We start from the raw sequence: 26,656 nt of genomic DNA, 5'->3' as shown, positions 1-26,656 counted from the left end.
TGGAGTGGAAGCACACGGCATATAAACAGGAACTATATATAACCTCGCTGCTATGGCTGCCTGACATCAAAGAGTTGCTTCACTTTTACACTTGTAATATTGTGTTCTTTCTCACAAGCTCTTTGGGGCCATCACGCTTTAGACCTGCCTGACAGAGAAATCGCTCAAGTTTTAAATTGGTTTCCATCCTTTGTGCAGAAGACGACAGCCTCCAGAAGATAATCTGACACACAAAAAGGTTGGAAAAGATAACAAGCGTGTTGAGATAACGGCTGGAGGAAAGGCTCACGCTGTGACTGAAGTTAAATCGGGATTTTTTTAGGGGACGCTTTATGCCAATGACAGGTGCCCAGTTCACACATATTCTCTCCCGTTAAATTTATTACTAATCCAGGCCGCATCTGCGACGGAGGAGGTCAGGGAGCAGCTGGAGAACAGAACAGTGGAAGGATGAATAACCTGACGGTGGCTTGTTCAGCTGCAGGAGCCTTTGTGTCCCTCGTGTTGTATATTAGGTTTGCGCTCCGATGCTTCTGCCCTCGTCTGTAATCTAATGAGCGTTTTCATTTAATCCTCGGCGCTGCACGACATTATTGCGTTTTCTCGGGTCTGTTTATTTTAATGTGTCTTCCGTTTACTAAATGCTGCGCAGATTCCATCACACAGCAGTTTGTTGCAGGGTTGCTGCCACAGTGAGTCAGGTTACAGCGTACGGAAGACTTTAGTCAACTCTGACATCGTCGTGGAAACAGTTAAACAGTTTTAATGCTGGAGGTTCAGCCTCTGGGACCCTGGATCACACACACTCACACTCACACACACACACACACACAGTGAGAGAAACTGTTGCCTGTGATGAGATTACAGCAGAAGTAAGTGGAGTGTAATTAAAAGGAGATGGAGATGGGACTCTCTTCCCTCCACCCTTCTCTCCTCAACATCTGGCTGCATTCTTCTTCTTTAAGTCACATCACCTGAAAGAATTAAAGCAAATGTTGTTGGCAAATCAGGGAATTTCCACAGAAACTGAATCACAATGACTTTTTAAATGTTTTATTTATTTCATACTTACTGCCATTCCAGTAGAGGGCAGTAAAGAGTTAAGCCCCTCACTTGTTAAAAATAATATTTTAATTTGTTGAAGACGCTTGGTCTCATTTTACTGGTGAATTTAAAATCCTTTCAGTGTTTTGCTCCAGATTCGTCCCACTACCGGCCATGAAACAGAACTCCAGTAAGACTTTATAGTTCTGACCATAAATCTCTCGTTGGTCCTACAGGTGGAAACATCTGGTCTTTCGGCTGCAGCTGCATTTCTACAGTCAGAGTCAGGCGCGTTAAACAGCTGGACCAAAGTTACCCCAGAGAGAACAAACAAGCTTCTCCTCATGAAAGTCAGATAAGAAGATGGTTCAGGCAAATTCTGCGTCTTGTCCAGTCGCACATCAGTCTCATGAAACAGCAAACGTTTGGTTCCGATTAACAACAGAGACGTTTTAGGATTAGATGAGCTAAAAATGATGGAGAGCGGAGGAATGAAAAAGAAATCATTATTTTGAGCAGAAAAATGGCTCGTTGGTGCAGATCTTCCGCCTGCAGATGGCTGGCTCCACCGTGGACAAAGCTGCGCCACGCACACACCAGCACGTCCAGCAGATCCAGTATGAAGTGGTGACATTAATGACAGATCAGAACCATAATCCTCTCTCTTGTTCTTATAGAAGACAAAGCAGCAGACTTAGTGCTCAGTGCAATGTCCCCCGACTGTGGAGGAGTTTGGAACAAACAAACTGTGGTATTTATTTAGGTGATAAATATTTCAAGACCAGTTTCCTGTGAAATCTCTTTTGTTTGTTTCTTTAAAACCCCTGGGTCCTAGTAGGAAAAATCAGGATTCACGGGGAAGAGAAACCTATAAATCCCACTCTGCCTGCACCAAACCCGTCTCTTCCCCCTCGTTTTTCAAGTTTTCTGACTATCTTTGGCAAAATCACCCTTCCAACAGACGCGTCCTCAGATCTGAAGACACAGACATGCTGGCTCCTGTCTCATTGTAAATATGAATTATCGGTCTGTCATGCATGACCACAAATGTGACGCCTTAGTTATCGCGTGATTTAGCAGCGTTCGTCTGGCTTATTTATGGCTCCCTGCTGAAATGAGCTGATGGCTCTTTTTCACTCTAATTGGCTTTTCCGCAGACACGACGGGATATAATGATGGGATTTTCCCTCTCCCCCAAAGTTCACGCAAACAAACCCTCGTTTCATGGCGGGATTCCTCGGCTCTGCTTTCTATTTCCAGCAGGGCGGAGACAATTTCTCCGGTTATTCAAGCACACGAAGAAACTTTTTTTTTTCAAACATTTAACTATGATTAATAAATACTGAGAGCGTTTTTTGTTGCTTTAACGCACATTCTGGCTCCTTTTCTGTGGAAGCATACATTTTTCAGACACTATCGTTTTCAATCAGGGAGCGTTTTTGAGCTGGTTCTTCTCGCTCGGTGGACTGTCAGTGTTCTGCTGTCTGATGTTAAATCTGCCTTCAGGTGTGCTCACAGTAACTGTGTGTAGTTTCCAGGGACATCCCTCCATGCACTCCATGCCAGCTGGGACCCTTTCTCCCAGCGTTGAGGGCTTAAATCAGCAAAAAGACTCTCTCTCTCTTTCTCTCTCTCTTTCTCTCTCTCTCTCTCTCTCTCTCTCTCTCACACACACACACACACACAGAATGAGAGATCTGCTTTTACTACATACATGTTTTCAGGTACCATTGACCTCTTTTCTATCCATGGCAACCTTATTGATGCTAACCTCTTGCGGCAGTAGTGTAGAGAGAAGTCAACCATTAAAATACATATATATATAATATATATATATATATCAGCTTTGCAGATTGGGACTACAGCCGTGACACTTTTTTCTCAAAATCTTGATTTGAATGCACCCACGGATCTCCTCGTGAAGTCGGCGCTGTGATTGGCACTTGTTCTGGTGCAGCAGAGATCGTTTAAAACAAAGGAAGGCCTGAGAAGCCACTGAAGGGGAGAGAGCGACAAAGGAGGCTCTCATTTATTGTGTGTGTTGTAACCAGGGAAACCGAAATGGAAAAATAACTGTAGTTCATTTCCTCACCCACTTGTGTCCTTTCAAATATCCGTCATCTGAAGACACTTTGGGCTTCCTTCGCACTATCGTGACGGTTTGTGTGCTCAGTGCAGCCAGGGAAGTGCTGAAATGCAGCCAATCCGTCCTTATCCTGCAACTTCTCTCAGTGTTCTCCATAAGGCAAAAACACTTCATTGTCTCTCACTGTAATCCGCTGTCGTCCGTTGTGAGCTAAACTCAGATTAGACCGTGATGACGAGGGCGGCTCAGAGGCTGACCTGCAGCTAACAAAGCAGCGCTATGAGGTAGAACAAAGTAACTCTGGAGGCTGCAGGGCGGCACAGAGGTCATCAGAGGCCAGGAGAGGAAGAGCGGGATATTGAACAAGAGCTGAGGTTTTAGCTTTGGCGAAGGTCTGGTCAGGAACTGTAAACTCCACTAGACCTTCCAGCCCGTGTTGACCCAGCTCAGGGTGTAAGCGCTGCTGGCGTTGAAGGTGCTGCTATGCAGGAAAATGTGAGGTCTGATGGGGTCACTGCGGGTGTGGAAGAGCCGAAAGTCGGCCCGTTCGAGCTCCTTGAGGAGGCTGAACCAGTACCGCACCACAGACGCGTCATCGCCGGCCACCTCGAACCCGGCCCAGTGCAGGTGGAGCTCCAGCAGCAACTGACCGACCGAGTCCAGAACGCCTTCCAGGAGCAGATTCTCCAAGATCTTCCATTCTGCACTCTCCATGTCTGCCTTCAGTACATCCACCTGGATGAAATGGGGGGGGGGGGGGGACAAAGAACACAGGAGAACAACTTGGATGAACAGGAAGATGGATGTTAGCAGAACACTAGCTGATTCGATGAAGCGAAACATCAATTCATCCAATCAGCATTAAGGGGGACTTCTTTAACCTTGAATTATCATCCAGTCTAATTTCCACCAGGCGTGATTATTGATCTGTCCTAATCAGTATGCGTGATGTCACTGGACCTCGCTTGTGCGTAGATCTTCCCCGATGAGATGGAAAGCGATCCCTGGGTGTGTGTGAATGTGTGTGTGTGTGTGTGTGGGGGGGGGGGGGGGGGGGTTCTGTTCGAGGTAATTTAGCCCATCTACCTTCAAAGGAGGAAAACAAAGCTGAACACTGGGGTGTGTTCACCAGAGGCAGGCTGAATCATGATCGGAGGGTTTATGAGGAGAGTTTGGTCGGGATGCAGGCAGAATGGTGATCAGGTCTGGAACAAGCCAGCTTTCTGCTGCAGCTTTAGACAGAAACTGGTGAGATAAACCTGTTTTTAGGGTTGTTTACGCCGCCTCTTGGTGCAGCTTAGTGGCTGAATAAATGTAAATAATGAATGAATGGATACATTTTTAAACATTTTTTTAGTTAGTTTGAAATCTACAAGTGTGTGCCAGAGCATGAGGAAGAAGAAGAAGATGATGATGATAATGATGGTGGTGGTGGTGGAAACCATCTAGAATTCTCACTTTCAATTTCATTTTTGAATAATCCTCATTGATTTCTGCCTGTAAAGATGAAGACACCTGTGTTTTTTACCTGTCTGTGTCCAAAGTCGTTCAGGATGGTGGCCAGCTTTTTGGTGTTGCTGTGCTGACGCTGGGACCCAAGCCCGGGGTTGGGATCCCTCCAGTCTACGGAGAGCCGGTGGAGCCACATCTCAGCCTGCTGCGTGTGAAGCTGCTTCAGACCGGGGTCAAAACAGTGGACCTCACATCCGGCGCTGGCCAGGGAACGCTCCAGAACCCGATCGTCCATTCCCAACCTGCAACACAAGGTTGAGCTAGTAAAAATTTTTTTTTAAACATAATTAAATGTGGTGTTAGGATGGCAGCAACAGCAGTAACTGTTTTTTAAATCAAAATGATGGCTGGATGAATAATGTTTTAATAACCTGAATCCATCTTCCATCTGCCACATTGCTGCTGTTAATGTTGTGGTTCCTGCTTAGAATCTTAAATATGGAATCTTGTAGAAATACACTTTCCTAAACCTGGTTTTTGAACCAGTGGGGTTCTCCTGGTATTATTGGCACCTACTTTTACAAATAATCTCTGGTTTCTACAACCCTTTAATATTAAATGACTCATGGTACAACCTCTGACGTGCTGAGGACCCACCTCGGACCCCTGAACTCCCACGGATGACCAGAAGATGATTTCGATCGTCCCTTCACGGGACAACATTTAAAACTCTCATGGCAACCGGATGGATTCACAAACCCATCTGGATGTCGGCGTCCTCACAACGATCAATCCTGTCTGACTGATCGTCTGATCGATGAACCCATCATCTGCACGCTGATCGACTCCCTCGGAATCATCCGCGTCCTGGCGCGGGTAAATAAACTACACTGGTGGAGGATGGAGGGGTTTGTGGAGCAGAGGGAGGCGGGGGAGGTAGAAAGGTGACTAATTGGGATAAAATCACCATGAAGTCTGCACTCATCCCGTCCAGGCCAACTCCGTGGTGTGTTAATGTAGATATTACATTATTGGATGTTGAAAACTTCATTAATGCAGTTAGCAGAAATGTTCTCTCCATCTGACCGCCGGACCTTCCTCAGGGAAGAGGCAGCTGGAAGCAGGAGTAACCGTGGACTGGTTCTCCATGCTTCCACCACATCTGTGCACCTGTGCTGTCTTTCAACAGTGCACCTAATAAAGCTGCTGCTCTCTTACAGAAAGATCCCCTCAGCCCTGCGGCCTTGCAGGTCAGGGAGCTAACCAAGCTAATCTAGGACACAAAGCCGGCTAGGCGCGACTCAGAGGGTCAAACAGCTCAGAGGCCAGGCCAGCATGATTTAATACACCAGTTTACTGGAGCCAGGGGTTTTTGTGACCGTATAAAGAGCAGAAAAGTTTTGCTGTGACATGTCTCCGATAGGCTTGTGTCGTTGATGTACGCACCCAAAAGAGTAAACCCTGCAGTGTTTGCTCTGCATTCGCCGGCTCAGGCCGTACTCTGGGTCCAGACATGCAGCCCAGGCGTCTCTGCGTCTGTGCGGAGCGGCTCCCTCCACAGCTAGCGACGCGCACGGTACCTGCACAAACAGAACAAGGTGGCGTTTGTCTCCTGACTGATTGTGTTCTGCAGTCTGAGCACAGCAAACATGTTACTGGAACACAGATGATATGAGAGGAATTTTCTTTCCGCGTGGCGCTACGTTGGACACTGCTTCAATCCATCAACAGAGCCTGCTGACACACACCAAACAAAGCTTTGCAAACATCCTGCAGTCCACAGCTCCTTTCAGAGGAGCTGTTTACTGTACATCTATACATCTTCAACAGCTCTGGCATCCAAAGAATGGGCCGTTAAAACCCCATTTGATTCAATCATTGATAACATTTTGCATTTTTACTGGTATTTTGTGCAGGTCACCATTAGAGGTGAGAAACCAGCAAGCACAAAACAGTCAAAATACTGATTTAACAATTTAAAGCCAAATGAACAAACATAATTATTGTGGTTGGTTTTCTTTTCCACATCTCCTTTGCTTTTGAGGCTTTTCCCCCCAATCCAGATGGGCTGTACTAGTGTGTGGCTAGCGCAGTAATCCATTAAAGTGCCAAGGCGTGAGTCAGATTTAAATCTCTGCCTCCAAAGCACCTCCAGCTTTCTCCATTATGGGAGAACAAGGACATATGCAACATTCTGCAGAGGATCCTTAAGTTTCTGCACTCTGAAGTGAGTGCCTATAAGAGCAGCCATGTGCGTGCACATCGTGTAACGAAATGCAAAATCACACGTGATTTTTGCCGCCTCTCGTCTGCAGAATTATCAATAATCACTCTTGCAGGCGTCAGCCAAGCATCCATTATAATAAGCAGGCTCATTATACTAATCAGAGAACTGGAGCAGGTCGTGTCACACCTGCGTATCTGTCTATAACTATGTGTCGGATACACTGATGGTGTCACAGGCCGTCTCTGGGTGGAGCTGCTCCACCAGACGCCGCGTCAGTCAGCATTAGCGCCGAGGATGCGCCCTGCAGCTTCTTCCACCCTCTCCAGTCACTGCGTTTGAAGGGCACACACACACACACACACACACACACACACACATGGGCGCTTGCACACACACGTACACACACCCTGATTCCTACCCCAACCCATATCTTAACCCATAAAGAATCCTTTGAAGTAGTGTGGACAAGTCAAAACGTCCCCCCTTGGATGAATATTTTGTAATCAATATGTAGCACATTCAAGGACACTCACACAAACATGACACATCACGTGCACGTCTGGAGACTAATTCATTATGAGTCTGCTTTGTGGAAGATACTGAATAAGTGTTTAGTCATTCGGATGAGGGTGCAACATGCTCCTGCCGTGTTCCACGAGGGAGGCGAGATCATTTGCTGCCTTTTAGCCTTCGTCCATCTCAAAGTGCTGATCATGTTGGCCGAGGGGGGGGGCACTCGATCCGCACGTGAAGCAACGAACACACCAGACTGTTTCCCTGATTATTTATGAGCAGAGGATCTGAGCTGCGTGTCACAGAGGTGTCAGCATAGCTCAGTCAGGGGGCTGCTGGAAACGGCTCTGTGCACTTCTACATAACAAAGTTCTGTCACAATAATGCACTTCCTGGCCTTCAAGGACAGCCGGTGCTCCAATTATACGTCCCCTGATGGGACCGGGGGCCACAGTTTTCTGTTTTTGGTTCACAAGTTCAGCAACTTGTCAGTCAGAAGTTTGAGGCCACAAGTGAGAGATCCAATTTAAAAAAAGGGGCCTTGTCAGACCAATTGAGTAGTTATCGAATTAATTTCCCACTTTTGTCTGAATTATAAACACTATTTTGTTCTGCTTTCCTTTATTTAGAAGGCGCAGGATTTAATTAGCTTTTCCAATTCCAAAAATAAAATCAGCCAGCAGAACTTCCTGTGAGGCCAAACAGCATCTGGAAAACTTCCTGCTGTCAATCTCTAACTTCCCTCCTTCATGACTTTCCCCTTTTAAAATCACATATGATGATATATAATGTGTATAATGTTTCAAAACAGAAAGAAAAACAGTGGAATTAATTGGTTTGATGCATTAAATCACCACCAGCAGCGATAAAAATGATTAAAGTTGGAACATTACTGGCTAGTTTTTAATAAAAAACAAATGAAAAGAAGCGTATTTTACTGGTGGGGTGTGTAATCCTGTTAAACAGTTGTCATATCAGGAATAACTGCATTTGTAATGTGATTTATCATCCAAATAACCCCAATCCACACATTCATCTGTCTGTCTGTCTGTCTGTCTGTCTGTCTGTCTGCCAAGCCGAGGCTGGAGAGCCTGCGTGGCAAATCTCCAAGGCAACCGTCAAACACAGACAGATGTGTTGTATTATGGGGGATGCTGCTGATGCACACATGCGCTAAATGTTTGGTAATCCTGATTTCTGGGTGTTCTTATTAGTCAGAAATATCTGCAGACCCACTTGTGGGGTTGTGATGTAGTCGAGGAATCTCTTGGCTTCATCCTCCAGGGAGCGACTCTCGGTGGCCCAGGGCTCCAGGTTTATGTGCCACCGGGGGATCTGATGCAGGACAGACACACACACACACACACACACACACACACACCACACACACACGCACACACACACACACACACCACACACACACACACACACACACACACACACACACACACACAAAGCTTTGTTATGACATTTAAACCACTGGCGAATTGAAAAAAAGAAGGACTCTGATGACGTGATTCCTCATGGCAAAGTCATTAACGTTTGGTTTAGATGTAGATTAAACAGGATGTTTGTCGCTGTTTGAACGGCATTTTCCACTGGAACGCAGGTCCATTTTACCGGCACACGTGGTGTCAGGAGAGCCTCATAGGCTGCTGGGAGGCCCTTCTGACACCAGGGCTGTTTAGGAAACTTTTCTCGACTGTTTCCATGCTGTCTTTGGTTCTGTCCTGTATCCGCTCCTGGATAGTTTTCCTCTTGCATACTTTGCCCTTTTACATGCACATGTGTGTATTCCCAGCCGTGCATACAGACCAGCGACTGTCATGTTTTTTTCTTTCTCTTCTCGCTCACGACACTGATCCTGGACGAAGCAGCAGACCTCAGCTGCCTGGTTCACCTCCAAGCAACACAACTCCCTGCTTTGGATCCAGCCTCTAATTGATTTGCTGTGTGTTAAAGCCTCTGAATGCTTGTCATGCCTCAACTCTGTAGCCTTCTGTCTTCATCGTCTCATCCTCTCTTTACCCTAACGTTCCCTCGCTTCCACATTCTTCATTTTGGAGACATTTTGAGGTCCGATGCTGACGTCGGTGGGAATTTAGGGTCCATTTGCTGCTGATAAAGTAACTATTATCTTCAAATTGTCCTTCCTGTTTCTCAGGAACTCTGGGAACCAAGATGCTCTTGTCATCTTTTGCTTTATTCTACAACCTGTTAGAACAGGACTCTAACCTGAGGTCAGATATCAGGGACAATGGCCTCAGTATCAGCTTACAGTGATCAGAACCAGACAAAGGTGAGATTTTTGCAGACGTTTCCCCAGTGAGGGATGGTGTGCACTTAGAAACAGTCCGGCAGGTGTGTTTAACCTTTGTCACGTATAACATATGTGCAGATGCCTCGTTCACTCTCTTGTGCAGGGCCTCTGCATGGATCCGCTCAGTGAGGTGCAAGCAGCCAGGACGAGTGTCGGTGAAGAGGTTGGGGGGGGTCAGACCAACCATGAAGGGCTGAAGGTGAAGGGAAGAGGAAGGGAGAGAGGAGGAGTGGAAGAAAACGTAACCGGTATTCTGTGATCCACTGAGGTTTGATAAACCGTGGACGAGTATAAAGTGCTCTTCTGTGTCAACAAAAACCGTGTGACTGTAGGACATCGTCCTCTTCACCCCTGTACAGCTGAACCGCTGAATCCTGAGACCACGTTAATCCTGGTAGCATCCCACCTGGGCATTAAAACCAGACAGAACTCCCATGATGCGTGTATAATTAGCTTTAAAATCAAAGAATTCCAAACATTTAAGCGCAGAAGGAGGAGTTGGCAGTATTCTTCTGGGAAGTGAGGAGAGAAGGGTTGAGCACGTGTCGCCAGTGCCTGAACGTTTCGGGCACGGTAGGGCCCACCAAAGACAGAGAGGGAGACAGAGAGGGAAGGAGAGAAATGAAAAGGGGGCGTTTTGCAGATCTTTACAAAAGAAACCGTCAATTTCAAAGAGATGGGCGGACAGATATGTGAGTGGGGGTGGGGGGTGGGGGTCAATGTCTGACAGAAAGAGTCAGAATCCGTGAAAGAAGGATAGGAAGATGGAGAAAATGTTTTTTTAGTGTTTTCCCTTCTCGTGAGAAGTCCAGTAAAGCCACGCCTGGTTTGCATTTACTGTAGAATACTCTCTCTCTCTCTCTCTCGCTCTCTCTCTCTCTCTCTCTCGCTCTCTCTCTCTCTCTCCTTTTCTCTTGTGCAGCCTGTTTTTTTCTGACCTTAAGTGGTTTAGCTTTAACATCCTGAGTTTCTGTGTTCTCATACGAGAACATATATATGCACATAAAATGTTCAGGTCTCAGGAGATTCATTAAAAACGTCCCACACATGGACATTCCTGCCCACGGAGGCTGGTCTTCCAATCATGTTGCCAAAAAAGACACACAAAGGTTTCTTTGTGTTTGCATTAAAGATTAACTTCTGCTGTTTATAACACTGCTAATAAAAAGGAGAAGAAGGAAATCCACCTGTGCAGTCTGCAGGTCGATCCAGAACACCGTTGGCTCTCATTCCAAGTGAGGTAACATAACTGAGATTCTGGGCTCGTTTGTTGTTGGCAGGAGCTGAAATGTTTCGCTGGGCCGAGCTATATTTGTGTCTGTTTGTGTCGCCCTGGCAACAGCAGGTATCCATCATACACCAGCATTCGTGGAGCGGCGTAGGTCCCAAAAACAGGAGCGTCCCGTTTGAGAGGTCAGTGCGCTCGTTCATTTGTGGAATGTTCCAGACGAGGCGCCCATCTGAGGGGAGGCATTGTGCGATGGAGACCCTGGACTTGAAAGCTTGACACTGGCTTTTCCCTGTTCTGTGGGGGCCTTTGTCTGATCCTGGCTAGCACATAAAATGAGCCTACTTGTCGTTGGATCGTGTCATGTCTAATCTTGTATCACATGTATAATACGCGCCGGTGAGGCGATTTACCTCTGTGTGTTATTTGCCGGCTCATTCTCCTCTGCTAAGAACCTTTTCCTGCCCCTGAGATGCTGACAGGGACTGGAGTCGGACCCAGGTGATGGGTCGGCTTCCGGGTGGCTGCTTTCCTGTGACTCTAGTTGTTCCCGAAGCCTCAGCTGGAGCTTAAAAATGCCCGAGAACTGACTCCAGTCACACCTTTGGGATTAAAGACGTCGACCCCCTCATTCTTTAGCACCAGCCCCCTCCCCAAACCATCTCTACACTCCGGCTTCTGCATTCTGCAACATGTTTCAGAGCCAATCAGCTTTCAGGAGAAACGGGAATTACAGAGGTGTCCTAAATATCTAAATAAGTGAACCAAATTACAGCGCAGTTCAGCGTGAGGGCTCGCGGCTGGTCTGAAAGACTGCAGAGCTCTGTTTCCCATCTCCCATCTCCAGCAGCCGTCCTCCCGAGTCTGAGCGTGCACGACATGTGATTGGCAGCCAGCCTATCTGGGAGAAATCGCAAGCCACGCTGTCAAACGCTCTGCAGCTCTCCGACGTTTGAAAGACAGGAAGGGATGGGGGGGGGGGGGGGGTAGTCTGTGTGCTGTGTTGAGCAGCAGTTTGGTTGGAAGAGACAAAGTAAAAAGTGAGCCAACACAAGTGCAGGCAGAGTGGCGCATCTACACTGCAGCTCTAAAGTGGAGGTTTTTTTTGGAAACCGGCTTCTTATTTGGGCCAAACAGCAAGAAGTTGGTTCCAATTAAACGTCCCAGCAGTTCTGGGACAAATTTATCAGCCATGTTCGTCTGAGAGGACGTCACCCTCTCTAAAATCAACAGTTATAATGAGCACTTTTAGCAGGCCCTTGGGCTTCGTGCTTGAGATAATAACTTCAGTCTGTTTATGCAGGTTCAGAGGGGGCGGAAGTGCTGCAGGGGGTCAGAGCTGCATGTACGGATGTTAAACTCTATCACATCGTTATGCATCCACTGTGTTTTGTGTCGGAAGCTGAGTCATCTTCTTCCTCTTCTTCCTCCCTTCTGATGTTATTTCATCGAACATGCCTGACATCTGAATCTGCCATCTACCATCAACCGTCCGTCACCGTCGGAGAACGGCTGTCTTTCAGCCCGTTGTCGCGGCACCAGGGCGGTCATCGAGTTAAAGATGAAAAAGCCCGAGGAAGGAGAGAAGAACAGCAACCGGGGGAACAACTGTGGTGTTGTTGTGAGAGCCCGGAGGAACAAAGCGGAAAGATTGGGGGGGAAAGAGAGCGCAAAAGCTCCAACATGTGACAGAGGAATTTCAGCGGCGCCCCTCCAGGGCGTCGTATGTGACAATTTCCGAGTAAGGAGCCAAGAGGACCGAGCATATGGTGATATGGAATATTGATGCCCCGCGAGGGCTCCACTCATGGCGGCCCTGCGGTGATTTCTGCAGCATTTACATCTCAGGAATCGCTGCTGCTCTGCTTCTCAAAACAGAAGCTGAATCGATCAGCAGAGAGGAGATCAAACAAAGTTAAGAGCTAAAGACGCCGCCACGATCACTCGCCGTCATGCAGAAAGTAGCTGTGATGAACACGAAGGCTTGTAGAGAGAGAGCAGCGCAGCGTTCATCTGTTAATCTGCTGCAGTAGCGCATCAGCTGGGGGTCAGAGGTCAAGCTCAAAGCGACTGTGTGTGATGAAGGATTGTCTGTACTTGGTGACGGAGCGTTGTCAGTAGCAGACGCCTTCTGATCCTCCTCCATCTTCTCCCTTCACTGCCCTCCTGGCATCACTGAGCCGTGTTCCAGCTCCTGCTACACTGATTCTGGATCAGATGACCTGACAACAAGCTCAACTCGCAGCTGCTGAGGAGAAGCTGATGGAACGTTACCTTTCGGCGTGGGCGGCGAGGGAGGCAGCACGGCGTTGGGAGCTCCTCTCCGTCTCCATCCCTTCTTGTAGCCGGGCCGTTCCTCTTCAGCGTGCGAATGTACGAGACTCTGCTTTTGACGCCCCTGTTGGGTCCTGCTGAGTCCCGCTGGTCTCCGCTGTGTTGGCGCCTGTCCTGGCTGGACCGAATGGGGCCTGCCAACATCTGGACCGCAGGTGTCCCTCGCCAGGGAGTCTTCAGGTAAACGTGGATGCAGAGAAGTACGGCGGCAGACAGAAGGCCAAAACGGAGCAGCAGACCCTTTGTTAGGCGCTCTCGGCCCATGTCCATCCAGTTTTTGTCCCCTGGAAGTGTAAATCAGTCCATCATCTCAGTGCTATGTCTAGCCCATCTCCTCTTCTCTTCCCTTCTCTTCTCTTCTGGTCCAAAGTCCACCATTAAGACCAGGATTACCTGTTACTACACCACAACACACAGGTACGACCGGTTGCTATGGGTCTCCAGGCTGTTGCGTCCTCCTTGTATAGTTTTGGAAAATCCCTCCTTGTATATTTTTTCAAACACACACTCATTTGAATATCCTGTCTTGTTCTTTCTATTCTTTCTATCGGGCTCACATTAGACACACCCGCCGCTCTGCTGCTCTCCTCCCTCCGTCAGGTCGGCTCTCCCGCCCCCTGGACTCTCGAGTTACTTTGTAACTCTAGATAGGGGCAGGGTCTGCACTGTGGGCCTGACCAGGGCTCTCCCAGCACTGGGGAACAAGCCAGCAGGCTGGATTTTCAAATTTAAACGATTTAAAGGGCACACAGCTTATTGTGTTTACACTGTACCACGGAATTAAACATTCAATCAATGGACCTGGTTGTGCTGCAGGGTTTGTGATGGAAATGCTTCTGCCTCCATGAAATCAGGAAAATCTCTACAACTTTTGCTAGGTTTTTTCTTTTTTTGACAATCTCTTTGTTTTCTTCAGTGCTTCACTGCCCTCGCCTGTTATTTCATTAACTCTGCATCGATCACTCACCAAACCTGTCACGATCACTGAAGGCCTTTTCAGTAAATACGCCGAGAGCAGCGTTTGAAAGGAGAGCAGCTCTGCTCAGAGGTTTTATTTAGATGGAATTTAGAGGCTGTGCAGCTCAAGGAAACATCCCGACGTGATGTAATGAATGTGATATCGATCAGTCTGCTGGGAGCCATCTCCAAACTTCAGTGTTCTGTTACTGGATTAAACCACTTCATTCATTCATTATGTGTGTGTGTGTGTGTGTGTGAGAGGGGGGGGGGGGGGGGGGGGCAGGAAAAGAGAGACAGAAGAAGAAGAGAGAGCTAATCTCTCGGAAAGGCCCTCAGAGTGAGATGTCTGTTTTACACATAATCTGCACTGCCGCTAGTGTGAGTAAAGACCTTTAACATTGACCGTGAGTTCATCCTTCTGGCTCAGGGGACCATGTATGCCAAGCCGTCTTTTACTACCCCCCGCCCCCACCCACCCACCCACCCACACACACACACACACACACACGCACACACACACACACGCACACACACATTTCGTTCAAATCTCTGAATCTCACGCTGCTTATTTAACGCGATTCCAGGAAGATCTCACGTTCATGTGCAAGTGTACCGCTGCTGTTTGCAGATTTCACAACAGCAAATCCAGATTAAACTGGACTCAGGTACTGGTTCAATCTGCAATGTAGTGTGGAAACCCCGCCCCCACCTCTCAAGTTCGATGGGAAGCAGCCAGTTGTTCCAGATGAGCAGCGGTGATCGTTTGGTTTCCGATTTTCAATAAACGCACCAACACGCTCGCAATACTGTAACTTTATGCCGAATGCCATCAGTAAATGGATAATACAAACAGTGAACGCACCCTGTCATTTTAAACCTGAAACAAGATGGCACAGGCAGCCTTGGTGTTCCATTGCACATGTTAATAACCTTTCCAGCAGCGACAGGAACAGATGGCAGTCCTGTCAACACGGTCAGTCCTGCGCAACCCAGTAAAGTCAAAGGCATATTCATATTTAATATATTCATTGATTATATTGCTCATATTAGAACTCTTGATGAGGCAGAAGGCAGATTAAAGAAATAAAAAAAACTCGTGGAAAAGTATTAAAAAGTATTTTCCCGAGTGCATCCTACTGTATATGAGACATTTATCTCCATTTTATCACTTCCCATGGTATCATTTTGGAAGCATTGGTTTAGAAGTTTAGTTAACGCTTCTGCTTTGAGAAGCGACTCTCTTTATTAGTTTTGACACATGACAAAGAGGACAAATCCTGGTTATTGATCCTTAATCACACAGGCTGACACAGCATGGTTTACATGCCTTCAGCTCGACTTCAATTTGTTTGACCAACTCTTTAAGTTCCTAAGCACTATTTTGGATCAAATGAATAAATACAATTTAAAGAAAATGTGCGTTTTTTGTTTTGTGTTCAGTTCCCACTAACCCAAACACAGGGCTTTGATAAAAAAGGAATGGATTTTTTTTTAAGGAAAATAATTGTAATTGTCCTTTAAAGGGAAATGGAAATCTAATTATCTATAAATACAATGCAGGATTGGTGTTCGAAATGACGCTGTTGAGATTAGTTTACCAATTAAAATGACAAAACCCTTTAAACCAGTTAATATCTCAAAGCAAAGAATTGTAAATAATGTTGTAGTGTTTGTCTTCCATCGCTGCGCCAGAGCCGAGTTTAAAAGAGTTCGGAGCTGAGCTGGTGCGTGTGGGAGCGCGCGTTTTCATCCTACCGTCTGCGCAGTCCGTGAACGCACCAGGGTCTGATGTCAGGGTTCGCTGTCCCGGGACGCTCGGGGGGCGTCGAGGCACAAACCCGCCGCCAGCAGCTTTAAAATGACCGCAGAGAGAATATTCGACGTGCTCGGGCATTTTAAGAGGTAGGAAAAAATTGTATTAGTTTGTCCACACTGGCATTTATTTCTACTATTTTTGTCCTTGAAGGGGTTTAATTTCCCCCGTTATATGGAATTTAGAAAGGTTTAGTCTGGCATGAGTCCAGTTTAACTCTACCTTGATTGACGTGCATTGGTGTAGCCCAAAACTTTATACAGGAAATTTAAGTTTACATGTCAAGACTGTCAAGACTTTATTTCTTTTTAAACTTTTTGTTTTCTCATCAGATATCAGGCATGTCTGTATTTAGCAGCAGCCTTCCAGGCCATCGCCTGTGGGATCCACTACCTGGCCTCCGTCTTCTTAGTGGAGAAGCCCAACTTTGTGTGCGGCGTGCCTGACAACATCACTCATGTCCTTTATGGTAACCTGACGGGCTCCAGCCTAGAAGAGCTGCTCCCAGGCTTTAGACCTGGGACGGGGCCTCTGGTGGTGAGGACAGCTGAAGGGTCCCAGTGGGAGCTCGGCCAGTGCAGCCGCTCTCTGCGCGTGGCCCCGGCGGACTTCACCTACCAGTTCCAAGGCAACACGACGTTGAGAGCTTGCGATGGGAACTACGTCTACGACCACAGCGAAATTCAGCTGAACATAGTGATGGACTGGGACTTGGTGTGCGACAGAGAGTGGCTGGCCAAGCTGTGCCAGCCCACCTTCATGGCCGGGGTGCTGATCGGAGCGGTGGTGTTCGGGGACCTCGCAGATCGGTAAGAAGCAGCAAGGGAAAAAATACAGCATCTTATTCTACAATCCTTTACACAACAGGTCAACAGTTCGCCTGGTTCCTGATAAGCAGAGGCACCGATACTGGAACAGAGGGAGGGTAGACTTTACTCCTGAGCCTCATCAAGGGCCAACAGGGCCCTAATGTGACCATGAGTGATAGCCATGATGCTGGCCCAGATTCAGGAGGGATCCTGGCAGTCAAACCTGACAGTTTAAGCCTGACAGCACCCCATAATAGTCCAATCTATTAGTATATCGAACATCAGATGCGGCATAAAGCAGCTACCTTTGATTTTGCCTATTAAAATGTTAAGATGATAAATTGAACCATATTTCTGCTTTCTCTCCACGTCTGTCGTCGCGGCTGCAGAATCGGTCGAGTGAAGATCATGAGGTTCTCCAGCCTGTGTCAGTTCGTGCTCGGGGTGTCTATAGCCTTCTCCGGAAGCTACTATGTGTTCATGGTTCTCCGTTTTCTCCTCGCCATGGTGAGTGGAGTGTTAAACTATTACAGGAGGGAGCTGCTTTTTTGAGACTTTTTCCTGGATTTTTGTAGGTGTTTGCGCCACAAGTGTGTACTCAATAACACCCTTCTCTGCATCACCCTCCTCGGTGACACATTTAACACTGTGACAAACTTCATCATTCCTGGTTTGAAATGTTCTGACTGAAGGACAATAAAGGCTTCAGGAATTTGTGTGAAACCTGTGGATACAATGATGCTACAACTAAAATGGAATTGAGAGCCAGGGGCTGCACTCTAGTTCAGTAGCTTACGTGCACGTTTGTGTGGGAATAACCTGGACAAGAGTGGACAGAGTAACATGTTTGCAAGTGTACTGTTGCAAGTCTGCGCGCCGGCGTTAGCTCCTTCACTCCTCCGGCCCAGCTGTTGTTTTTCACACAGATTCAGATTCTCAGGCCGTATCGCTCTGCAAACAGGAAGCTAAACGGGGGCTGCAGGATTGTGTGGCACCTGGTTAGCGTGTAAGCTAAACTGCAAAATTAGAGGTTGTTTAGCGGTGATTTTTCATTATTATTTATTGTTTTCTTTAACTTCCTGTGCCGTTTGCACGTTGCACACAGCCTTATCTGGTTCCTTCACCCAAGCGCCTGCATGTCTGGAAGAATTCCACTTGTTCTTATTTAATCAGTCGCCTGGTTTTTCCTGGTGTTCTACCGCTCCTCTTTCCCTTCTTGCCGTTCTCCTGCAGGTATCCAGCGGCTACCTCGTGGTGGTGTTCGTCTATGTGACAGAGTTCACCGGCAGCAAGGTGCGCACGTGGACCTCCATGCACATCCATGCCTTCTTTGCCGTCGGCATCATGGTGGTGGCTCTGACCGGTTACCTGGTGAGGGTTTGGTGGATCTACCAGATCATCCTCTCCCTCTGCACCTCCCCCTTCCTGCTGGTCTGCTGGATGTTTCCTGAGACGCCGTTCTACCTGATCTCCAAGCGGCGCTACAAGGAGGCGCAGGCTCTTCTGGACTCCGTGGCCCGCTTCAACGGCCTCGACTACGGGCCGAAGGTGGAGGAGCTCCTGGCTCCAGAGGCAACGGAGAACGGCAAATCTCTGCTGCAGGAGACGGAGGCACAGCCCTCGCGGGTGGAAAAGAAGCATTCGATCCTAGATCTGTTTGGCACGTGGAGAATGGCTGGACGCACGTGTACAGTGTGGGCCATCTGGTTCATTGGTAGCCTGGGCTACTATGTCTTCTCTTTGGGTTCAGTCAACCTGGGAGGAAACCAGTACATCAATCTCTTTCTTGTTGGTAAGTGATTAATAAAGTAGCCCATTGATCACCGATATGAATCACATATATGAGATCAATACTGGTTACGTACGATCCTATTTCCTCAGCTTTTTAAGCCCTTCGGAATGTGCACTTTCTCTGAATTCCACGATACCGCTCATTCGGACATTCCTGCGCGTTTATCTGGTAATTTAATTTCAACCATCAGGGTCCTCCAGAAGCCACAGTTATATGGCTGTCAGTCTGTTCCATCTGGTGACTCGGGAACGTTCTTGGTACGACAACATTTCACCCTGAAAATGGTCAATTTTTGTCAGGTATCGGTTGTCCCTTTACAGCCACTTGGAAGACAAGTCTGAGTGGGCCGATTTCGAACCTGTTCACACTGTAGCATCCTAATTTAAGCAGGGAGTGTCCGTGCGCCTTCACACATTGTTGCATTTGTGAAAAAAAAAAAACAACACACCACACAATCACTAGTGGCCTGACTCTGGAACTGCAGCCTAATCAACAATTCTTATAAACGTTACGAGTTTCTCTCTGAACTTCTTTTCAAACGTCCATAGCTGGTCCTCCTCATGTCAACAAAGCGATTTGTTTCGTAGCATCAGCAGTTGCAGACGACACAGCTAGCCTACCCATAACCCCCTCCAACCACCTCGGGGAAACCCGAGACAAGCCTGAGTATGTGACATATGCCATTCTGTCAGTCTCACATGTTCTCTTTTCCCTTCATCCCTCACTGAGATCATCATAGTTCTTCAAAATCTCTGCAGATTTTTGTAGTCATTGAGATGAAATCTCAGTTTTATCATTTCATGTCAATACTGGTCAACATTTTTTCCCCCTGTAGAGTGAAAAGAGTGTCGACTGGACCGGTTGACTGTGCCGGTTATTCAGGATCATTCCACCACCTCTCTGTGTCAACACATTCCCTCATTGTCACCTCTTACTGAGCTGCTGTGGCGTCTCGTTCCAGGCGCCGTGGAGCTTCCATCCTACATGGTTGGCTGTTATCTGATGGACCGGATTGGCAGGAAGAAGACGTGTGCCCCAGCTTTACTTTTAGCTGGCGTCGCTTGCATGCTCATCATAGTTTTACCAGCTGTACGTACTCTCTCCATGCGTGCACGTGAGACCACGCTTGTTCAGCTTCGAACGTATCGACAGAAGTAGGATGAATACGTTTTCAAACAGATATGAAGCTGTAGCCGCTAGGTGTGTTTAGCAGTTCTAGAGGAAACGACTTGAAACTTTAGATGAACTTCCTGCCTTTGACTTTCCTGCAGGACATCAACGCCCTGGCCATCGCTCTCTCCATGACTGGGAAGTTTTCCGTCGCCATCGCCTTCGGTCTCATCTACCTTTACACCTGTGAACTCTACCCAACCATCATCAGGTGAGGACCGACAAGAAGCAGAAAGCGGGAGGAACTGGCGACGCGCCGGCTCGTTTCAGCCTCTCCTTTGCATCCCGACTGAAATCTGCCTCGTCTGCTTCCTGCAGGACTCTGGCGGTGGGCAGCGGCAGTATGATGTGCCGCGTCGGCAGCGTGGTGGCGCCTTTCTGCGTGTACCTGGCTGATGTCTGGGTCTACCTACCTCAAGTACGACTCCTCTCCTATGTTCCTCAGATCCGTCACTGTGGCCGCTGTTATAAACGTCCCCTCATCTCCTCTCTTTATCTGATGTAGCTCATCGTTGGAGTTCTGGCATTCGCCATCGGTCTGCTCACCCTCTTGCTGCCTGAGACCCTGGGCCAACCCCTAACCAACACCTTGGAAGAGGCCGAAGCGCTGGGGGGCAAGTCCAGCAACAAGTGCTCAGGGCTGTGCGGTAAAGATGAAGAGGCTGCGATGGAAATGAACCAGCAAGAAGCCACAGCGTCAGCTGGGAAACCTGAAGATTAGCGACACTGGGAGAAAGAAAATACTAGAAACTTTAATAATACCTCAGTAACACTATAACAAGACCTCAATAAGAGCATAAAAGACCTTAATTTTACATTAATGTGACATAAAAACACTGTAATAAGACCTTTATAATGTGATACGACCATAAAAATACTGTAATAATACGAGCCCAGCGCATGCCAATCTGTGCTTGATGAAACCTGACAATGAGCCGAGGAGATAACAAACGGCGTCACTTCATCTTTCCTGTGCGTGTTGGGCTCACTAACATGCTTCAAGGTTAATATTTTCCTGCTTGTAGTGATACACTTGTGTACAGTTTAGCAACTCGAGCACATTCATTGCAGAGATATTAGATAGTTTGTTTGCATTTGGGAACTTGGCGACTCTGTTTTGTGACGCTGGCGTCAGCGTCCAAACGCTAGCCAGTAACCATAACAACCACACCCTGAACGTGCTTGTATGGATGCATCTGTTCTCCTCTTCAGGCTCTGCCTCCCCTATGAGCCTGGTCCTGCTCAAGGTTTCCTCCTGTTAAAGGGGAGTCTCTCCTTGCCGCTGCAGCGTGCACGGGGGTCAGGCCCTGGGCTCGTATAAAGCACATAGACAATCTTTACTGGAACAGCTGTTCTATAAAAAAGTTGAATGTAAGTAGTATACCTCCTTTATAGTTGCTAACGTCAGTGTTCTTTTACTGACAGAGTCTTAGAATTTACAAACAATGAAAATGATTTTTACTATTTTTACTACCTGAACAGACTGTCCTGATGTATCTGTAGGTTTTATTCTATCTGCTCTCTTGGCTTCCATTTAAACATGAATGACGACCTGTTTGGAGTCTTCTGTCAAATCTTGTTGAATGTAAGCTGGTGTATTTGCTGTAACTGGAGTCCAGTTGTGCACGTGTTGCATTCATCTCTCACCTTCTGGTGTCTGGAAAGTTGTTTGGACCAACTGGAGTAATGAGTCTTGACAGTGTGACGTGTTTACTTGTTTTAGATTATTGCGCAGTCCAATTCTATTATGTTTCCACTTCACATCAAAACACAGTGTGGCGCCACAGATAAACATGATTGAGAACATTTATACCACCAAACATTTATTTTATGATTTTTTAAATCACATTTGGAAATGGACGGAATAAACACGAATCAATAAGACCTCTGTCAGTCTGCTGTCATGTCAGCGTGCTCCCTACTTCTTATATCTTTATTTTGGCGAGGAACGGGAAATCTATTTTTGCATGGAGAGGAACCATGGAACAGCCCACCATGCTAAAAGCCTCCTATTTGTTGAGGAGGAGGAGGTCCCAATGCTGCCTCTGCACCACTCAGCACATGAACAAGCTCCTCTCTGTCCAACTTTGGAGCAGAAAATAGTGTGTGTGCATGCGCGCGCGTGTGTGTATGTGTGTTCTTGTGGGTGTGTTTGAGAGTGTGTGAATGTGTGTGTTTGTGGGTGTGGGTCTGGTATGAATGTACTTCACTTGAACTCTTAGCTGGGGTCCAAATTCCAAATTAGAATACGCTGACCATGTGTGGATATTAATGGACACTAATGAGTCAAAAGAGCAAGAATCTGCAGTGTGTGTGTGTGTGTGTGTGTGTGTGTTTAAGAGAGAGCGAAAGAGCGTGTGTTGGACTAAAATAATCTACAGTACTGTATAAAGATCTCTCAGTTTTATTATACTTGGAAGTTTTGAAAAATCACTCCTTTAAACTTCACGAACACTTTATAATCAAATACAGAAATGAGTCCTCGTTGTGATATATATCAGCCACAGAACAGTTTTGCATCCAATAATTACAGTAAACCGCTATTTATCCAAGATCAGACATGAGCACTCAAAACACGCAGAAGGGCGACGCCTGCTGGTCAAAATTAGGATGACAAAACCCGGACATTCCGCTAACTACATAATTTCCTTTTTGTTACGATCTTAAAGAAAAGATTACATCTAAAAACGTTTAGCTTCTGGTTGTGATACCAATTTGGTGATTAAACGGTGGTGCATGTGATGTGATGACAGCGGGTGCAGAAAATGAAACACTCACGTGTGGTGAAGAAGACATAATTAATATAATTAATGCATTTCTATGATCCCTGCCTTCTCCTCCCTCACTACCCAGCCGGCCATCAGCAGGAGGGTCCCCCTATATGAGCCTGGTCCTGCTCAAGGTTTCTTCCTGTTAAAGGGGAGTTTTTCCTTGCCACTGTTGCTTGTTGGGGGTCAGGCCCTGGGATTCTGGAAAGTGCCTGGAAACAATTTTGATTATAACAGTGGCTATATAAATAAAGATTGATTGATTAATTAAAGACAGTGACATTCATTACAATCTGGAAACCCATTTTATTAACCATCTCCAGCAGTTGTGGCTTGTTTACATGTTAAAATATTTAATTTCACCCGGCTGCTGCTTCCTAGCCTCTGATTGGTTGGTTGGGTCACGTGGGGTGCAGAGAACAGGAAGTCAGTGGAGGAGTTGCGCAACATTGCAAGTCCGCGTCAGCCTGGATCAGATCAGTCCGACCCGCGTCGTCGACAAACAAAATCCCCTCGTTTTGTACCCCCAGCGTCTTTAACGACCTCATTGCTAACCTGAACTAACAAACTGCGGATTATTCAATTTTAAAGCCTTTTTTTGTCGGTTACTACGCGCCCAATGTTTAGCCACGCCCCTTATATTGCCAGTCCTACCTTCAGCAAAGCGATTTACTTATGATATATTCGTGATTTTAATATAATGCTGCTTTTGTTAATAACACATTTGAGAGTTGTATGCTTGCAAGGGTGTGATTCACTTTATTTTATTTGCACATTGTGCATTAGCCCGAAGCAGAGTGCATAGATCAGAGACAACTTGCAATAATTACATGACATTTCTTTTTAAGGCTTCTTTTAAAATGATGAACTGCATTAGATGTTAATCAGTTTTCAGCTGTTGATCTGACCTATTATAGAGACGTTAAAATGCCAACATCACTTTTATAGTTGCCAGAAACCAAGGCTACAAATGATTCCGTTATAAAACTTTGTTTCATCCTTCCTGAGAATCTTAATCTGGAATGCAAGTGAATACAAAACAATAAATTAAACGGACAAATAAAGGAAACGACACAATAAAATATAAAGAAAATGGGGAATGGGTTGGTAGAGCATAAGGGCGACACTCATATATTAGCTTATCCTGTTCCTTGGAAGTTGTTGCAAATGAACAATAGAAAAATAAATGTAGCTGCAGATGAAAATGAACGCTTACACTTGCGCTAATGCCGTGAGGTGCACAGACAAACCCTTAAAAAATGGTAACGTGATCCCACTTGGCGAGAAAAAGCCAATCATATCCAGTTCTGTGACTAAACCCTCCATTTCAATGCAGAATTTCAACTCAGAAAAAGTGCAGGAGTTTTCCGTTTAATCATGCTTTGCAGTAGAAACGGTGATATTTGGCAACCTCAGTATTATTCACTTTGGGTCTTGATTATACGTGGTTTTGTTTTTAGTGCTGGACTCTAAATTCATCCTATATTCTTGCACAGCATGTTTCAAATAATAGATCTATGCTAATGTTCACTGCCTGTTTGGCCAAATGTGATCATTTATGCACACATAGTTGGTCGTGTTCTCGGAATTCCCTGAATTCATATTTGAGTGCTGATTTTTAACCCTTTGATCTTTTATATCAGCCTGCAAATTGGCTAAAATGCTAAAGTCCCATAAAACCAAGATATGACAGCCAGGATGAGCACTCGGCATTTCTAAACTAATTTACGGGGGGAAAAGTTTTGGTACTTCTTTATTTCCCATTCCAGCTTTTCAGGAAATCAATCGTTTTATAACATATGAACTTTATTTTGTTGGCCGCTGTTTTCTACTGTAAACATCCCAGTGACCAACATAAAAAAAAAAAAAAGAAACGCGTTAATCAAACACCGCGTCAATCTCTCCTGGAGATTAAAGCGTTTGTGTTTTTGGACATGTACAACCCAGAAAAATGAGCAAAACTCTTGCAAATTGAGTTTAATAATATTTTCTGTTGTCCTTGTGAATTTTTAAATAACAAGTTGCGTCCCTCCAATTACTCGACCCCCTTATTGCTCTCAGTTCTGCTGCCTCAGGAGTTTCTCTGCAGATGGAACACGAGGCCCAGTCAAACATGAGCGGCAGGATCCACACTTCACTTCCCTCTTGAAGAATTTCAAAGGTGAGGACTTGACTCTCCGAGTCCGACCAGTCGTTTTATTCCAGCGACACCAGTTGTGCCCCTCAGGGTTGGACCAGCCAGCTGTTGGCGTCCTCCAGGTCTCCGTCGAGCTCCTCGTCCTCGTCCAGGGGCTCCGGCGTTCGAAGAGCCAGCTCTCGCAGGAACGCAGGCGAGTAGGCGGTGGGCTTGGACGCGGACCTGAGGCCGATCTTCTTCTTCGTGAGGTGGAACTGATCGCGGATGAAGTTGTAAAACTCGTACTCGTAGCGCATGCGGTGGTACAGCACCTGCAGGGCCTCCAGGCTGGGCGTGTGTTTGCGTACGGTGCCCGTCAAGTTCCCCATCTTTTTGTAGTCTACGAATAAAACCCATAAAAATCGGATGTGACTCAAAGAACTTCAACCTCAACTAATTCAATCAGCGTATCGAGGACACCCACCGGGGGTTTTATAGATGTTGAGCACTCCTGAAAAATAGTGAGGTAAGAGCCTCTCCAGCAGGAGCAGAACGTCCTCCAGCTCCTCCAGGATCCCAACAAGGAGGTAGTTCTCCAGGACGTTCTGTTTGGCCCTCTCCAGAGCCCAAACTCCTGGTTCCCTGAGGGAGATGGAAAGAAATCTGAATCAAAATTTATTAAGCTGTACATAAAAAAACGCAGCAGATCTCAACTGGTGTCAAGAGTTTTATTTTTGCATGTGAGCAACTCTACTTAGGTCACACCAAACGTTCGGTTAGAGGCGTGGGGGTGACGTACCTGCACTGAGGGTGCTGTCCACAGAAGTAAGGGATGATGTAGAAAACTCTGGGGTTGGAACACTCAGGGTAATTCTCTAAAATACACACGTTGATATCCTGCAACCACACAGAGAAATCATTTCAATTTAATGATTCATTCATTATGTTTTCGTTGCTCCCGCAGGAAAAGTCAAAGTGGTGTAATTCGCTCTCCCCCCGCTAGAGGGAGCCATTTATTCGAAAGTCTCGGAGAGGTCAACAAAACCCAGTTGGGCAAAAAGTTTTGCCCTTTCAGCTCAGCTGCTCTCCGGTGTCAGGCAGTTGTGTTGTAAAAGCTAAAATAAAGTGTTCAGATGGAGCCTGGGTGGGTAGGGTGATCACGAACAGGACGTACTCAGCAATGACAAGTGCTGTGGAGCTTGCAGTGAAATCCATGTCAGGTGACGTAAGCTTTGTGCACAGCAACAAGTCCTGAGCAGCACAACAGACACACAAACAGGGAAACGTGTTCTGATTTAAACAGAGCAGTGTGTTGCGCACCAAAAAAGAGAAGAACAACTTCTGGAGGTCACCGCTTCAGAGAATAATCGTTTTGGATGCTGTTGTTATTACTAAAAAAGGAAAAACGGGGAAAACTGGATGGGAACGACACATGACACCACCCTCCAACACAACTGGGTCGGTGCCAGGCCGTCCCACCTCCGCTTTTCCTCCAACATTCGATACAGGACCCTTAAGTGGACCCCTGGGAATCCAGCCATGACTCATTCATATACAAGTGCGCGCCATCAAACAGGCACACACGCACCCCATAGACAACACACACTCCATTCAGGGTGGCCATTAGTATTTTGGAGGGGGCTCCTGCACACACACCCAGGGCTCATTGTTCTTATCCTCCCTGTGGCGATTAGAGCCAGTGAGCAACTGTGGCAGCACAGGGCCTAATCTCCGCAGCGCATGAATGGAGGGTGTGCATGTGCTCACTCGGGAGCAGTTTAAGGATGGAAACCTCTCCGCTGTGTGGCATGTGGCAACACCTAGAGGTGAGAATTAGAACTGCAAAGGCCCAAGGATCCAAGGCTCTTGCCGTTGAGGAAAGGAAGGAAAACAGAATTCATTGGATTCCAACTTCCCATCGACAGCTTCTTCAGCCAAGGAGTTAAAGGAGCATCAGAGGCGCCTGTTCCATGTTGGGCAATCAAAGCAGGGACAAAGTACACGCCCGCCATGTGACCTTTTCT

General features: G+C 46.7%; 3 protein-coding genes across 7 annotated transcripts in view; 1 reads left to right on the top strand and 2 right to left on the bottom strand.

Annotated features, from left to right (window-relative positions):
- Positions 1 to 743: 743 nt before the first annotated feature.
- mettl24 (methyltransferase like 24) lies at positions 744 to 13,474 on the bottom strand. 2 transcript variants are annotated; one of them, XR_008947249.1, is made up of 6 exons: positions 13,145 to 13,474; positions 8,559 to 8,657; positions 6,029 to 6,162; positions 4,659 to 4,884; positions 3,137 to 3,865; positions 744 to 974 (listed from the first exon to the last, which is right to left on the bottom strand). XR_008947249.1 is itself a non-coding variant. In XM_057016215.1 (5 exons), the coding sequence occupies exons 1-5, from the start codon at positions 13,472 to 13,474 to the stop codon at positions 3,548 to 3,550; spliced, it is 1,107 nt and encodes a 368-aa protein (XP_056872195.1). In that variant the 3' UTR covers positions 3,041 to 3,547. The 2 variants fall into 2 exon arrangements, 1 of the variants encoding a protein (XP_056872195.1); XM_057016215.1 differs by lacking the exon at positions 744 to 974 and having other exon boundaries at positions 3,041 to 3,865.
- slc22a16 (solute carrier family 22 member 16) lies at positions 10,828 to 21,632 on the top strand. Of its 4 annotated transcripts, none has more exons than XM_057016206.1 (10): positions 10,828 to 10,882; positions 10,985 to 11,055; positions 15,857 to 16,066; positions 16,310 to 16,786; positions 17,176 to 17,293; positions 18,020 to 18,578; positions 19,540 to 19,667; positions 19,850 to 19,959; positions 20,067 to 20,166; positions 20,254 to 21,632. In XM_057016206.1, exons 3-10 carry the CDS (start codon positions 16,023 to 16,025, stop codon positions 20,467 to 20,469), a joined length of 1,752 nt encoding a protein of 583 aa, XP_056872186.1. In that variant the 5' UTR covers positions 10,828 to 10,882; positions 10,985 to 11,055; positions 15,857 to 16,022; the 3' UTR covers positions 20,470 to 21,632. The 4 variants fall into 4 exon arrangements, with proteins under 4 accessions (XP_056872186.1, XP_056872188.1, XP_056872187.1 ...); XM_057016208.1 differs by having other exon boundaries at positions 10,864 to 10,882; positions 10,988 to 11,055; XM_057016207.1 differs by lacking the exons at positions 10,828 to 10,882; positions 10,985 to 11,055 and adding an exon at positions 13,393 to 13,621.
- A 1,615-nt stretch (positions 21,633 to 23,247) lies between these two features.
- usta (uronyl 2-sulfotransferase a) overlaps positions 23,248 to 26,656 on the bottom strand; it is a 28,100-nt gene continuing 24,691 nt past the window's right edge. The window contains exons 6-8 of the mRNA XM_057016013.1: positions 25,432 to 25,529; positions 25,117 to 25,274; positions 23,248 to 25,032 (exon numbers count right to left, since the gene is read on the bottom strand). Coding sequence (XP_056871993.1) covers positions 24,740 to 25,032; positions 25,117 to 25,274; positions 25,432 to 25,529 — 549 coding nt within the window. The 3' untranslated portion in view covers positions 23,248 to 24,739. The remainder of the gene's footprint in view (positions 25,033 to 25,116; positions 25,275 to 25,431; positions 25,530 to 26,656) is intronic.

This window comes from Takifugu flavidus, chromosome 19 (assembly GCF_003711565.1).
Source record: "Takifugu flavidus isolate HTHZ2018 chromosome 19, ASM371156v2, whole genome shotgun sequence".
Classification (NCBI taxonomy): Eukaryota; Metazoa; Chordata; class Actinopteri; order Tetraodontiformes; family Tetraodontidae; genus Takifugu; species Takifugu flavidus.
This window is presented reverse-complemented; position numbering and strand designations above follow the sequence as displayed.